This window comes from Cervus canadensis, chromosome 6 (genome assembly GCF_019320065.1).
Source record: "Cervus canadensis isolate Bull #8, Minnesota chromosome 6, ASM1932006v1, whole genome shotgun sequence".
Classification (NCBI taxonomy): domain Eukaryota; kingdom Metazoa; phylum Chordata; class Mammalia; order Artiodactyla; family Cervidae; genus Cervus; species Cervus canadensis.
This window is the reverse complement of record NC_057391.1, coordinates 16,763,829-16,780,638: the sequence shown is the minus strand read 5'-3', so window position 1 is coordinate 16,780,638 and position 16,810 is coordinate 16,763,829. Positions and strand designations below refer to the sequence as shown.

Below are 16,810 nucleotides of genomic sequence, written 5' to 3'. Positions count from 1 at the left end.
TTGAGAATGTGGAACAACTGAACATGTATTGTCAGAATGTAAACTGATAATGACTTCAGAAAACAGTTTACAATATTTAATGTAGTTGAAGATGTGCATCTGACCCAGAAATTCCATCAGGAATTATGTGCTCTCAAAACTCACCTGTGAACAAGTATATTCAAAGAAGAATTGTGTGTAATAGTTATAAACTAGAAATCACAATGCCCATCAATAGGAAAATGAATATATAAATTATACATTGACCATACAGCCAAATATCAAACAGCAGTAAAAAAAAAACAACAACAAAAGCTGAGTTACTTATTCCCATCAATTATGTTTTTGGGGAGAGCTTCTCAGAAACAGAATACTGAGTGGAAAAAAATATGCAGAAAAAATGCATATTGTGTGATACTATTTATATAAAATATGAAAATATGAAGTCAATTCAATGAACTCCCTATGCATATTGCATAAATAGGAATGGTATGAAAACATGAATGAATGATAAGCATCAAATTCATGATTGTGGTTACCTCTAGGGAAAGAGCTACACAGAGGCTCCATTTCTACTTGTGATGTTTTATTTTTAAAATATGAAGCAAATGTGGAAAAATATCTGTTATGCTTGGTAGTAGATACAGGGTTTTATTTGAGATACTATTCTACCTATATTTCTACATGTTGAAATATTTCAAGGTAAACAAAGAGAAGAAAGAAGCCAACTCTCTGATAACTCAAGTTTAGAGAGATTGATATAAGGAATAGTTTCATTGTCTCCTGAAGAGAAACTGTAAACTATTTCATTGCCCAAAATATAGGAGTAGTCTATTCTTTGGAGCTTTGGATATATTTTAACTCACTTATTTATCCTTATCCTCTTTCCAGAAAGGATTTGAAGTAGCTTGCAAAAAAAAAAAAAAACCATACAATGAGCCAGGAAAACATAAACCTAAGTAGAAAATCAGGATCAAAGATAACAAATACTCCATCAATACTGGTTAACCACAGTCAGTGTGATCAAGTTTCAAACTTGGCTCTGAACTTCTTGGCAACAGTAACCATTCCATCTCCAGCTGACCCATAAAAGCAGGTTAGGAAAACTAACCTTTGTCCTTTAAGATTTAACTTAATATTCTCCTGAGCAGTATCTCTGTATTCTGGTTTGCATGCTTGCCTTGCTAACTAGCCAGGTTCTTCTTTCATTTGTTCTTTTGTCCTTCTTTTCTTTACTTGCTTCTTCCTTTTCTTTCCTTCCTCTCTTTTCATTCTTTCATTTATATTACTCAGATGCCAAATGCTTAAGATGAAATATGGTTATGAACTCAGGTCCCATGTACTACTTATTGGATGAAATACTCTTGGGTGAGGTTTTTAACCTCTCAATGTCTCAGTTTTCTAGTGTTCAAATAGGGGCAATAGCACATGTATATCACAGTGCAGGGAGAACAAATGAGACAATACATGTAAAGAGCTTAAAATAGGACTCCCGTGGTGACTCAGTGGTAAAGAATCTGCCTGCAATGCAGGGGACATGGGTTTGATCTCTGGTCTAGGAATCTCCCACATGCTGTGGGGCAACTAAACCCATGAGCCACGACCACTGAACCTGAGCTCTAGAGCACTTGAATAGAAACTGCTGAAGCCCGAGCGCTCTAGGGCCACGTGCTGCAACTGCTGAGTCTGCTCACCTAGAGCCTGTGTGCCACAACTAGAGAAACCACCGAAAGAAGACCCTGCATCGCAGTGAAGAGCAGACCCCACTTGCTATAACTAGAGAAAGCTGGCATGCAGCAACCAAGACTCAACACGGACAAAAATAAATTTAAAACATTTTTAAAAAGAGCTTAAAATAGTGCATGATTTTAAGTAAATAAATCTTATTTGTTGTTATGATTATTATTACTCAGTGGAGCATATGAATACCACTGTAGCCCCTGCCCTGGAAAGGAACACATCAGGAGCAGGGTGAGGCTTCACGGTCTCCTGCATCAGGCCTCTAGTGGAGTGAAGCTCACGAAGTAGGGAGCCGACCCGGGCACCATCCTTGACAGCAGCACAGTTAATTAGCCGCACACTCAGCAGCCATCCCCAGACCCAACAAGAGCACATGTAACCAGCTAACTGCTAAACCATAACCCGGGGGATGGTATCTCCCCAGTTGGCGGATTCTGTACCTTTCTGCTTTGGAGGTGATATTCTGTTTCAGCTCGAGATTCTTCTTGGAAAAAGGCAATCCTTCAGAATACACTAGCCTTGATAGTCTCAGCTGTGTGGTATGCATCTCACTCCCTTCCCGAAGATCCTGGAAAACCCCAAGTAGAGATGACAACTTGTCGCAGGGATCCCCACTAGCCACAGAGAGTCCTCAGTTGATTTCAGACACGGTAGACCCAGGTCCCCTTGCCCTTTCCTCTGGGGATTATCCTCACCCTGAAAGTCCAGCAAGCATGGGTTGGGAGGAAGCTGAGTGGCAAGGGATAAGAATTACACAGGAGGGATTTGGGAGAATTACACAGTCAGTGGGATTTGGGATTAGGAAAAACAAGGATTCAAGTAATAGAACTCAGTCAGTGTGTTACAGTGGGGGTAAACAAGAGGGAGCTCAAGTGCAAATGGATGAAGAGACCAAGTGACCAAAGATGGGGCATTAAGGAGTTTTGATTTCAGAAACAAGACAGAAACCCTCTTACTGGGCTTGACGCAGGTGCTCTGAGTTTGAGCCAACCTGTAGGTTTGCCACCAAGCCAGTGAGTGCTGATCTTCTTTCAGTTCCTTAAATGCCCAGGAGGACTGGGGAGAGCCAAGAATGCATGTGAACATGAAGATCTAGTCTCTTTATCATCAGGGGCGGGAGGGTGAGGGGAAGATAGGCAGCATGCAGGAAGCTAGACAGGTCATTTATTAAACAACCAGGCATTCCCCTGCCTGGCCTAGAGTGAGCAACCACTCCCCGCATGCCTGAGTCAGATGTCAGATGTCCTTGTCCAGAGTCATAGTCAGATGTCCTTGCCTCTCCTATTTCCTAGAAGCCCACGAACAACATACTCTTGTTTTTCATCTCAGCATCACCCTCAAGGTGGACTCTCAGTTCTATACCAAATAAGACAGAAACCCGGGGAGGGGTCACTGTTTACCAGACAGATGAGAGTTGGTCTGTATGTTTCAATTTGGAGAGATGGAGGCTCATCAGGAAACACTAACAGTTCTTCCTGTCCTGGGGCACCAACTCTGTGGTTCAACCTGTTTCTAGAAGATGACGAAGAATAGTTTCATTTACTTTGTGGTCACTTTTAAATGCATTATCTCATCTGATCCTCACAATAATCTTATAAGATATGTGCTATTACAAGGAAACTGATGTCCAGGTTCACAAGCTAAAGTGGGAGCTGAAGTGCCAAGATGCAAACCCAGGCTTGGGTGAGACTTGAAAGGCCATGTTCTGAAACATGGCTTCCTAAACTTGAGCCCTTCCTAAACTTGAGGGTGACCAAGAGCTTTTAAGGATTTAGGCCTTTCTTAGTGTAAGCAAAGCAGCTTACCTTCCTTCCCTTCAAGCATTTCCATAGGACTCTATTGTCCTGTAACTTTTGTTCTCCTTTTCCCATATCCTGGTGATCTATACAGCTAGCTGCCAGGTGAAATCTGAGCAAATTGGAGAATTCCTATTTATGGACCTGTAAGATTGTGTTTCTAAAGTTGTATCACTTCTGGCTATGGTCATGGGCTCCAAAATCACTAGCATCAACCAGGACAATCCCCTGCTTATATCTTATTTCTTGGTTTGATCTTCAACTGGAATTAGAAAAATCAGAAACTTGCCCTCATAAATCCCTAATACTTTTGAGATACAGGTACACATGCCTATCTAGAAAAAGAGCCTCAGCACAGCCAACAGCAGAAAGAGACACCATTCAGAGAAGCAGACTTACTGATTAGTCACTGCATTTTACATACATACACTCAGCATCTCTTAAGGCAAAAACACCTTCTTCCTGTCCCTGTTTGGATTCATTTTCATATTTTCTGCTCATAGTGACCCCCAGGACCTTCTGTGGTGCACCAAGGATGCATCCTTAGAAGAATGAGGCCTCTTCCTACATAAGTAAAGAGAAGGGCTCCTACTCAGCTAAAGAGAAACGTACAATAAATATGACAATTCTGACTGGATTAAGGAGGCAAACACATTTTCTTTTAAACTAATTTATTAATAAGTTTACTCTTCACTCATAAAAAAGAACATATTTTTGGCTTTGAAATCAAGACATAAAATAAAGAGGTAAGTAACTAAAAATTATCAGCTGAAAGTAGACAGAAGCAACTCATGCTGAACCATGAGCGAACACTACGTGCTTTGGGCTATAGCAGGGGCACCAGTCAAATCAAGAACCCAAGATGCAGGGCCCATTCAAGGGCCCTAAAGACTGCTCAGTTCCCAAAGGTTGTTTGGTCAACATACATAGGAAATGAATTTTCCCTTCTGTTCTTTCCTTCTTAACCTTTAACTACAAGAACAGTAGGCAATAAATGCTTTGATGCTAGTCTTTCTAGCTTGAAGGAAAAGTTTTGTTGTTGCTTTAACATTTTTCAACCCACATATTTTCAACCATCAAAAACATAAAACTGAAAATCTCAATTGTAAGTAAAAGCCATTTCTATTTTTGGTCAGTTATCTGCTGTAGGCAAAGCTTCATATAGGAATTTTTATTGCGGATTTCTATAACTGCATCCCTCACAAGCTCAATGAACATCTGTGGCCAAAGTTTCTGCAAAGCTTCATTTTTCATGTTGATTTCTGTGGCTTCCTTCACAAGATCCTCGATATACATCTTGCAGAATTTCTTTTTTTCCTTTATTTCCTGTTAGAAAAAAGAATATTTTGCATTGAATCATAGTTAAGCCCCAAACCAAAGCAACAATTAGCTGAACCAGAGAAACTTGAAATAATCTATTCTGACCTCACCCCTCAGAGCAGGAACACTTTCCTAGACACTCTGACACAGAGCTCTGCCTGAGTATAGACAGCAACTGAGGGCTTCCTTCTTGCCCGTCCACTCCCAGCTCTGAGGGACAGCTCTGTTAAAAAACGCATTTCTTGGCAACTATGAGAAGAAAACTTCCAGTTGAGCTAATATGAAACTCATTTGCTAATTGTGAAATTAGCAAATGAAATAAAGACTTTACATTGTATTTTAAAAGTGTTTATTTATTGGAATCACTGGATCATAACTACAATTTCTCTGTTGATAGACTTTCTCCTTTCTCAGTGCAGGTAGTTTACCTCACACAAGTCAGCTGAATGCACAGATTCATGGCTTCTAATGGTAAATGATACTAACAATATTAATTAACATGAGGTCAGTTAATGTGCATGCATGCTAAGTTGCTTCAGTCATGTCCGACTCTTGCAACCCTATGGAATGTAGCCCACCAGGCTCCTCTGTCCACGGGATTCTCCAGGCAAAAAATCTGGAGTGGATTGCCATGCCCTTCTCCAGGGGATCTTCCCAACCTAGGGGTTGAACCCATGTCTCTTACATCTCCTGCATTGGCAGGAGGGTTCTTTACCACTAGCACCACCTGGGAAGCCTTGAGGTCAGTTAATATCTATATACACACTTGAAATATCCACACTCTGAATTCATTCCATATTTTAGGAAAGGATGTAGTGATACATTACACTGACTTATGTGGCTGAGAATATTTGGACAAAGTTGGGGGAAAGTGTACAAGGAGAAAGAGGACATATATACAAGCCTGGGACCCAGAGCTTGACCTTCAAATGAGACAATGCACCCACTCAACTTCTGGGTCTGGCAGTCTGCAAATGAAAGGTGAAAGTGAAAGTTGCTCAGGCGACTCTTTGCAACCCCATGGACTATAGAGTCCATGGAATTCTCCAGGCCAGAATACTAGAGTAGGTAGCCCTTCCCTTCTCCAGGGGATCTTCCTAATCCAGGGATCAAACCCAGGTCTCCCGCATTGCAGGCGGATTCTTTACCAACTGAGCCACAAGGGAAGCCCAAATGAAAAACCTGGGTTCAAAATGCAATAGAGGAAGTTTGAGACCTGAGGTAACTGGGGCATTGGGCCTGGATTTCATCCTAGAAGCTGAAACAAAGCCATTTTGATTAATGCAAGAATTCAACACTTATTTTGGCAATTGATACTTGGAGTATTCAGACACGATGATGGAAAATGCCATAATATATATGGGAAAAAAATTAATGGAATAGATCAGATAACCAGAATTATAGGGGAAGCAATTCACAGAAATAAAGAATAATCACAGAAGGAAATAAATAATAAATATCAATGAGAAAATAGGTTTAACTAATTGAAAAAGGATCTACTGAAACCTCCAACTCAAATCAAAATAGTAAAATAATTTTTAAAAAGTTAAATTTAAAATTTAAAATAAAAGTTAAATTTAAAAGTTAAATTTTAAAATAAATTTAAAATTTAAAACAAATACTGCCTTTAAAATCTACTATGAAGATTTATAGTAACAAGGAAAATGCTTACATTATAATGCTAAATGGAAAAAGAAAAGTACAAAATGAAGTTTTGATAGAGGTTGGGTTACATGAGTATATGTATTTGTCAAAACTTAACAATTGTATACCTAAGATTTATATTTCATTGCAAATAAATTATACCTCAAAATAAGAAACTATATGAATTACTGAACTCTAATGATCTGCTCTGCATTCAAATGGGTATATCTTTCCTCTTCTTCTTTGCTTTTCGCTTCTCTTCTTTTCACAGCTATTTGTAAGGCCTCCTCAGACAGCCATTTTGCTTTTTTGCATTTCTTTTCCATGAGGATGGTCTCAATCCCTATCTCCTGTACAATGTCACGAACCTCCGTCCATAGTTCATCAGGCACTCTGTCTATCAGATCTAGTCCCTTAAATCTATTTCTCACTTCCACTGTATAATCATAAGGGATCTGATTTAGGTCATACCTGAAGGGTCTAGTGGTTTTCCCTACTTTCTTCAATTTAAGTCTGAATTTGGCAATAAGGAGTTCATGATCTGAGCCACAGTCAGCTCCTGGTCTTGTTTTTGCTGACTGTATACAGCTTCTCCATCTTTGGCTGCAAAGGATATAATCAATCTGATTTCAGTGTTGACTATCTGGTGATGTCCATGTGTAGAGTCTTCTCTTGTGTTGTTGGAAGAGGGTGTTTGCTATGACCAGTGAGTTCTCTTGGCAAAACTCTATTAGCCTTTGCCCTGCTTCATTCTGTACCCCAAGGCCAAATATGGCTGTTACTCCAGGTGTTTCTTGACTTCCTACTTTTGCATTCCAGTCCCCTATAATGAAAAGGACATCCTTTTTGGGTATTAGTTCTAAAAGGTCTTGTAGGTCTTCTGTCATTTTTGAGATTGCATCCAACTACTGCATTTCAGACTCTTTTGTGGACCATGATGGCTACTCCATTTCTTCTAAGGGATTCCTGCCCACAGTAATAGATATAATGGTCATCTGAGTTAAATTCATCCATTCCAGTCCATTTTAGTTTGCTGATTCCTAGAATGTCGACGTTCACTCTTGCCATCTCCTGTTTGACCACTTCCAATTTGCCTTGGTTCATGGACCTAACATTCCAGGTTCCTAAGCAATATTGCTCTCTACAGCATTGGACCTTGCTTCTATCACCAGTCACATCCATAACTGGGTATTGTTTTTGTTTTGGCTCCATCCCTTCATTCTTTCTGGAGTTATTTCTCCACTGATCTCCAGTAGCATATTGGGCACCTACCAGATGTTCAAGCTGGTTTTAGAAAAGGCAGAGGAACCAGAGATCAAATTGCCAACATCCGCTGGATCATCGAAAAAGCGAGAATTCCAGAAACACATCTATTTCTGCTTTATTGACTATGCCAATGCCTTTGACTGTGTGGATCACAATAAACTGTGGAAAATTCTGAAAGAGATGGGAATACCAGACCACCTGACCTGCCTCTTGAGAAACCTGCATGCAGGTCAGGAAGTAACAGTTAGAACTGGACATGGAACAACAGACTGGTTCCAAATCGGGCAAGGAGTATGTCAAGGCTGTATACTGTCACCCTGCTTGTTTAACTTATATGCAGAGTACATCATGAGAAACGCTGGGCTGGATGAAGCACAAACTGGAATCAAGACTGCCGGGAGAAATATCAATGACCTCAGATATGCAGATGACACCAACCTTATGGCAGAAAACAAAGAAGAACAAAACAGCCTCTTGATGAAAGTGAAAGAGGAGAGTGAAAAAGTTGGCTTAAAGCTCAACATTCAGAAAACTAAGGTCATGGCATCTGGTCCCATCACTTCATGGGAAATAGATGGGGAAAAAGTGGAAACAGTGACTGACTTTATTTTTTGGGGCTCCAAAATCACTGCAGATGGTGATTGCAGCAATGAAATTAAAAGATGCTTACTCCTTGGAAGGAAAGTTATGACCAACCTAGATAGCATATTAAAAAGCAGAGACATTACTTTGCCAACAAAGGTCCGTCTAGTCAAGGCTATGGTTTTTTCCAGTAGTCATGTATGGATGTGAGAGTTGGACTGTGAAGAAAGCTGAGCGCTGAAGAATTGATGCTTTTGAAGTGTGGTGTTGGAGAAGACTCTTGAGAGTCCCTTGGACTGCAAGGAGATCCAACCAGTCCATCCTAAAGGAGATCAGTCCTGGGTGTTCATTGGAAGGACTGATGCTGAAGCTGAAACTCCAATACTTTGGCTACCTAATGTGAAGAGCTGACTCATTGGAAAAGACCCTGATGCTGGGAAAGATTGAAGGCAGGAGGAGAAGGGGACAACGGAGGATGAGATGGCTGGATGGCATCACCGACTCGATGGACATGAGTTTGAGTGAACTCCGGGAGTTGGTGATGGACAGAGAGGCCTGGTTTGCTGTGATTCATGGGGTTGCAAAGAGTCGGACACGACTGAGTGACTGAACTGAACTGAACTGAACTGAACTGAATGACCTGCTGGCTGAATTATTTAGGGAGAAGCATGGTAATGTGTGCAATTACTTTGAAATAAATTTAAAAAATAAGGTGGATTATTGATGGATAAAGGATGGGGAAAAAGATAAGTGATAAAGCAAGTACATGGTACAGCACAATACTAACAGTAGAATTTAGGTTTGGGGAATGAATGTTTACTGAAAAATTATTTCAACTTTGTCATATGTTTGAAATTTTCATTAAAAAGGTACAAAAATATATTCAATATTAATGAAAGAAAATATACTGAAGTGTCATTAAAATTGTCTTAGGGTAGTGAGACGATGAGTATTTCTACTCCTTTTTTCTACTTCTCTTCCTTTTCCAAAGTTTTATAATTTATAAAACAAAAAATAAATATGCTTTGCATTCTTGATTAATTAATAGACATTAACAATGAGTCCCAATTGTCACTAACTTCCTGTAACAGAGGCACATTTTGGAAATTTTCTTATAACATATAAGATTTCTCTAAATAATCACTTACTATTCAGGGGTCAACATGCTGATCTGATTTAGTTCATGTCCTAAAAGCAACAGGTCATGTATTGACCTATCATAAAAATATGTACAGATTTTGATGGGCAATAAAGAACAGATCGTTCCAGTTGGTGACTTCTCTGGTGAACCGAACTTAACTAACTCTGAAATATTGCTTGGGACTTAATCATGAGCACTAAGTTAGCTTATCAATGAGAACAGCATTTAGATGCTCCCTTTTTACACTCAATAAATCTGGGAAACAAGGAGACTACCAGAAAGAAAGATAAGTGTGAATCAATAGAGATCAATAACTAAAACAAGCACTATTTTGCAATGAGCAATGTATTTATAGAAGTAGAAGACCTCTCTTACAGACGTCTAAGTTTCTTAAAACATGATTTTGAATTTTAAAAAAATTTCTAGCAGTAGGTAGGACTGGAAAATTTTTATAGTAATAAGGGATAAGAAAAATATAAAGATATTTAAATGATGACTTCTGTTAAATAATTTACATATAATACAAATTAAACTTTTCTAATTTGGCATAGTGCAATTTTGGTGCTTTACAATTTTGTGCTAGTTTCTTCCATGACTTCTTTATAAACATGTTGATACAGAATTGTATCTAATATACACTAACCCTTATTTAGTAAATGTGTTTGAAAGTATCTTTGCTTCATTTCTTCTCTCCACTAAGCCAATTACTCTGCATCTCCATGCAGTATACTCTAAAACTCATCAGGTGTCTGCCAGCACGACTCATTCTGCATGTTCAGAATGATCCTGTTAAGAGCACATTAGAGATACTTCTCTTGCCCTGACCTGTCAAGAAGTTGCTCCTCTTTGAATAATGCTTTTTCCATTCTCAAATGCTTTCACACATCACACACTTAGTTTTTTCTATCCTTGTGGGGGGTCATAAAACAAGTATTTCACAAGTTCAATCCTGATGAGATGAACTCTATACAATATTGTTTATGTTAGTGCATTGAACTAAAATTTTATTGTCATGAAGATAGAAAAAAGCAGGTCATGGTAGACTTGTTATAGAGTTATTTTAATGATAATGGTACTGGTATAGGAATTTAATCCATATCTCCATTTTATAAATGGGAATCTAAGGTTAACAAAGGTTGAGAGATTTGTTCAGGATTAGCTGTCATCTTGGAGGAAATGGCAACCCACTCCAGTGTTCTTGCCTGGAGAATCCCAGGGATGGCGGAGCCTGGTGGGCTGCCGTCTATGGGGTTGCACAGAGTCGGACACGACTGAAGCGACTTAGCAGCAGCAGCAGCAGCAGCAGCTGTCATCTACTAATACCTTCCTGGAGAAAAAGCTAATCTAGCTCTTGAAGAACCTGCAGTCTAGTTGGAGAGATGTCCTACACACACTAAAAGCTTAACTAAAAGAAATGAAACAGTACATAAGTGCTGGATGAGATGTTTAGACAGCAAATACCACTGGTGTTCAAAGAAACGAGAGCCCTTTGTGCTGGGGTGGTCAAGAAGACTTTAGGACACATTCATGATAAACTGAAAGGAGCCCAGGCCAGGAATCAGAAGGTCTGAGTTCTAGAGGCAGTTCAGTCAGGAATTCACTATGTGAGCCTCAGTTGTTCACCTAAGTTTCCAGTTTTCCCCAGCTGTCTAATAACAGGATTGGATTCTTTAAGTCCCTTTCAGCTTTCCGTCCATTTCAAATCTTTTTCAGAATGAGTCAGGACATTGGATGAACACCTACCAAGCAACAGAATTATACATGTCATACGTATAGTGAAAGGGGCGGCTTACCCTGATTTGTGAGAAACTTACTTCAAGTAATTCCTTCAACAACTCAAGATATACAGAGGAGAGAGAAGGAGCACTTTGTGTTGCAGTGATTTAAATATTTTTCAGGAAGTGGGGAATGCTACATTGTGAGTCAAGAGAAAGTGATTAAGGGACCAGGGCAAGGTCTTTCAGGCAATAAATAAGTGGTGGAATCATGGGCGCAGATCCAAATCTCCTAATGGCATATTATTCTTTCCAAATGTTATGTGGCTTCAGATTTTATTTTTCCCTTTGATACTTCTCAAAACAGGAGTCAGCATTTGCTATCTTTACTTCTTGATTGCTTATTTACCTCTCAAACCACTTTAATCAAGACTCTGCTTATATGACTCCATGGAAACTTTTCCTGTTTTTTTTCAAAAAATGACCTCTATTGCCAAATTTATCAAAATTTCTCCCTATAGTTTGTGCCCTTGGGGGGCAGGGGGTTAGAAAATCATAGCCTACCCAATCATGGCCATGTTTTCATCTGTTTTTTAAGTCAGAATTTTATAGTTTGCTTTTCATATTTGGGTTTTTATTTGATCTGGAGTTAATTTTTTTAATATGGTTTTTAACAAAGTACACCATGGTAGGGATATGTATTTCTGATTTGATATTTCATTTCCTCAGTAGCATTTATTAGCTAGTCTGTCTGTACAAGTCAGCAATACCTGATATCTGTATAAAGTTTTCCCATAAACATGGGCTAGTTCTGGCTATTTTGTCCATGGATCTATGAATCTATTCCTATATAACATCAATTACTACAGCTAAAAATAGTACTTCATATCTGGTAAGGCAAGTTCTCCTCACTTATACTGCTGTGTTAAGTCCCTTGCTCAATAGACACCTTTAGGATCAACTGGTGAAGTTCCACAAATAACTGTCCAAATTTTGATTAGAACTGCCTTATACTGATGGATTTAGGAAGAACTGACATCTTTATTTTGTAGAAAGTTTCTGTCCATAAACATAAATTATCCATTTAGTTCTTTTTCTGTGTCTTTCAATAAAACGTTACAATTTTTTCTGTGGAGGGCTTATATATATTTTAAAGAAAGCTGAGCACCAAAGAATTGATGCTTTTGAACTGTGGTGTTGGAGAAGACTCTTGAGAGTCCCTTGGACTGCAAGGAGATCCAACCAGTCCAACCTAAAGGAGATCAGTCCTGGGTGTTCATTGGAAGGACTGATGTTGAAGCTGAAACTCCAATACTTTGGTCACCTGATGCGAAGAGCTGACTCATCTGAAAAGACCCTGATGTTGGGAAAGATTGAGGGCAGGAGGAGAAGGGGATGACAGAGGATGAGATGGTTGGATGGCATCACCGACTCAATGGACATGGGTTTGGGTGGACTCCGGGAGTTGGTGATGGACAGGGAGGCCTGGCATGCTGCATTTCATGGTGTCGCAAAAAGTCAGACACGACTGGGTGACTGAACTGAACTGACAGTGTTTATTGTCATGGTAAATGGTATATTATTTTACACTTATTTTTGAATAAGTAACACAACCTATACTAGATTGTTGGTCCCTTTTCTCACTGATTTCTAAAAGTTCTTGATAATTTAGGGAGATTAGTTGCAAATTATTTTTTTCAGTTTGTTTTCTGTCATTGCTTATTTTATCTCTCTGAAGGTCTTACTGATCTCAGTGCTGCACATTAATCTTTCATGGTTTCTTATAGATATTTTACCCTTTCATTATAAACTTCAACATCTCTGTCTCATTTGGAATTAATGTGAATGTAAGTATAAAGTCTGAATCCAGCTTTTTTCCCCCCTTAATTCTGTAGTTATTTTCAAATCACTACTGGGATAATCCTTCTTGATTTGTTTGAGATTATTCTTTATCATATCATAAATTCTCTTTTTTATCTAGATGTACATTTGAATTTTCCACTCTATCCCACTAGACTATCTCTCCATAAACACCCTGTTTTAACTGATAAGACCATAATATGTCTTAATTTATCTAGTAATGCTAGTTTTCTCCTCATCATTTGCCTTTTTCAGAGTTTTTATGGTTATTTATGTTTATTTTTCCACAGGTACTGTAGGATCGATTCAATGAAAAATTTTTGATTTCTTATTGGGATTATATTAAATTTTAAATTACTTTAAGGAAAACTGACATTTAAAAATTGGAGTATGGTGTCTTTACACTGCTCTGTTGAACAGAATCAGCCATACGTATATATATATCCCCTCTTTGTTTTGATTTCCTCTCTGTTTAGGTCACCACTGAGAACTGAGTAGAGTTTCTCTGAGCTACACTCTCTTGACTTAGTGATTTACATTATCCCTGCATATGTCTGTCTCCTCCATTAGAATGTGAGATTCATGAGGATAATAACGGCGACTTGTTACAGTCCAAGTATTACATGTGACAGGTGCTCAATACATGATTTTTGAATGTAAGAAAGTATAACTATAAAAACAACTTCAAGTAATTCATTTCAAGTATTTAAAGAGTTTTCATAAGGAAGATATTTGCTCTGTTTTCTACATAAGGCAACATTAGCATCACTAATTGAAAGTTATTAGGAGGCAGCTTAACATGGGTAAGAATTTCTCCACTGTTGGAGTTGTTCAGTGATATACAACTACCTCATGAAGCAGTAATCTTTCATGTGCTTGAATTTAAAGCAGAATCTTTTCAAAACATCCTTCAGGATGCTATAAAAATATTGTTGCATTGAGTTAAGTGCTTTTCAAAGTATAATCCTTAGAGGCCTAGGGGTTCCAAAGAGATTCTTCAGGTCTGGGAATGAGGTAAGGAGAAAGGAAAAGAATAGAAGATCCAATCAAATAGAGCTCTGAACCCCATCTACAACAGGGGCAGCTCTGCTGTTTTGCTTTCTTTTGACATAATGAGTTTTCAGCTACAATATAGTTTGAATAAAGAATCTCACAACCATTATAAAACATTTGAAAAATATTTGGCCAATACACACTCACACACACCCCTTAGATCCCTCAAAAACTCTTACAGAATTTTAACATCTTATTTTTATTTAGATGACATGTTTCTTCACCTTTCTCTGAGTTCCATCAAGGCACGCACTGCATGGTTCTCTTCTTTATAGTTCTGCAGTCCCCTAACACAGCATTCCCTCAAAAAACTTCTGAACACATACAGTAGTAAAGAATTGGTTCTAGCCTTTATGTCTAAAAGACTAGTGGGAACAGAATAGGTTAAAATTATGTGACTAAGAACACAGAAGCTAACGCAGTAGGAGAACAAAATAGTGAATTAAAACATCAAGGACCTACGCAAGGGTCCTTGGAGAAATGGAGGTTCTGTTGTGTCTTCTGCCAGTCTGGCACAGGCTAGGTAAGTACTCAGAGCAAGTCTATTTCAATTTTCTTAATTCAGAGAGATCTGAATCCTGGTCCTACTTTGGTCTAAACTTTTGGTACCTATTTCTTTTGAACATTTCTTTTCTGCTTAAATATATTGAACTAAGGGCTCTACTTCTCCCTAATTCCTTGGTGCCTACTGCCCCCAGCTCTGGATATGAGGCTGACTAACATTCCAGAATTAAAAAAGGTTATCTTAAATGATTAGGAGAGAAAGAAACGTATAACTCCCGAGTCTCAAGCCATTTGGAATTTATCCAGACAATAAGTTCCAAAGATAATGGTAGTTTTACCTCTAGCTTTTCAGTATAAAAGTCTCTTGTGGTATAATTCAGTGTAGCACGATTAGTGTTTTCTCCCACAAGTCTCTTGCTATCATTATTTTCTTCACTGACAATACCAGGTTTTTTCCCTTTGGTTTCTAGAAGATACCGGAATTGCTTCTTCCTGTAGAAAGACCGTAAAGAGACGTAGAGAGTTACTTATCCAATTGGTGAAAATGCCTTTTCTGTTGATTTTAGAGGGTAGTATATGCTTTTTTGAATATCTGTTTTGTAAGTTTGAGTTTTTAAAGTCAATTCACTACTCCAATTTCTCTACTAATTAAGTTAATAACTCAAATTCTTTTGTTTCACTATTAATCATCAACAAAGACATGTCTCAAGCATTTCTAAGATGAAAAAACTGTCTTTAAAAAATCAATATAAAACTTAAATAACACAGAACACACACACACACACAAAGCAATTAAACACATAGTAGACCAAACTTCCATAGTCTTTATATCCCATAAAATATGTTAGTTACACATCTTATAAATCACACAAATAGTTCATAATTTCATTATGTAGCTCAGTAGTATTATCCATAGCTAGAAATGGAATGGAATACTGCTTTAAGTTTAGGAAAAGCAGAACAAAAATACCTCTAGCTATTATCATATCAAGGGCAAGATCTCAGCAGGAGGTAGATAATGAAACAGGAAGCTTCATTTGATAATGAAGAACATAGTGTTCATAGTATCACTTGCAGACCCACAAGCCTAGAATTCCAGAGGACAGCAACTCATCATTCATGAAGGTTGCTTTCTGGTTTCGACCACTTAGGGTGTCTCTCAGGAAGTGGTGTAACTACTATGAACTGTGAACTGAAGATTGGGAGCAAAAAGGGAATATATCTTTTAGAAAATGTCTTCATTTTCCAATTTAATAAGAGTATAACATAGCGATTTAAAAAATTATAAGGAGTACATATTTTGAAAAGTATAAAGAAATAGAGCAAAATCATCCATAAATATATAGCATATAAATCTATATAAACCAGGAAATTGTTTACATTAGACATATTTCCTCATAGGCTTTCTCTGTGAATTTTTGTAACAAGGTAAGATCATACTAACCATCCAGGTTTGTATACTGTTTTTGCTTAATGCTATATAATAAGCATTTTCTATGTTATTAAAATTAACACTTTAATAAATGAATAAAATTTAATTGTGATGTAGGTCAATTATATAATCAGTCTAATTTATTGGATATTTTGGTAGCATAATTTTCTCACTCATAAAGAAGAAAGTAATATAGATATTTATCTATATTTATTTTATTGATTTTTAATTATGAATGCAACATACAAATTATCCATCACTTTCAGTAGTGTTTTCAAATAATCAGTTTTTCATTATGCTTTCAATGTCATCATTTCCTTTATTTAATTTTCTTCAATTTTGCTATTGTTTTCCTAACTTTTTTAGATAAATGTTTAGCTCCTTCATTTTCAGTCTTTATTCTTTCCTAATTTGCTCATTTCAATACATACATTGATTTTAAAATCTCACAATACTATTATTGCTGCTTTATATAGTCAATGTTTATTTAGTTTCATCCCACAAATTTACTACTTTCTTTGCTCTTTAGTTCTCCTTGCATGTCAGAATTTCTATGTGGGATCAGGTTCTTTCTGCCTTAATTAGAGACTATCATTTCTTCTACTTCAGGAATACTGATGGGAAATCTCTTAAAATCCTTTTTTTAGAAACTAATACAATAATTTTAACAACAACAACAACAAAAAACAAAAAACCAGAACAAACACAAAAAGATAATTCCAAGCACTACATACAATTATACAGTAAAAAGTAATCTTCTGCACTATGAAACCCTGCA

General features: G+C 37.5%; 1 protein-coding gene across 8 annotated transcripts in view; it reads right to left on the bottom strand.

Moving 5' to 3' along the window:
• Positions 1-4,169: 4,169 nt before the first annotated feature.
• The window catches only part of LRRC49 (leucine rich repeat containing 49), a 154,987-nt gene continuing 142,346 nt past the window's right edge, over positions 4,170-16,810 (bottom strand). For 7 of the 8 annotated variants that reach the window (XM_043470946.1, XM_043470942.1, XM_043470944.1 and 4 more), the window contains 2 exons: positions 14,939-15,092; positions 4,170-4,841 (listed from right to left, as the gene is read on the bottom strand). In XM_043470946.1, the coding sequence (XP_043326881.1) occupies positions 4,638-4,841; positions 14,939-15,092 (358 nt within the window). In that variant the 3' untranslated portion in view covers positions 4,170-4,637. The remainder of the gene's footprint in view (positions 4,842-14,938; positions 15,093-16,810) is intronic. The other variant, XM_043470947.1, reaches the window with a different exon arrangement.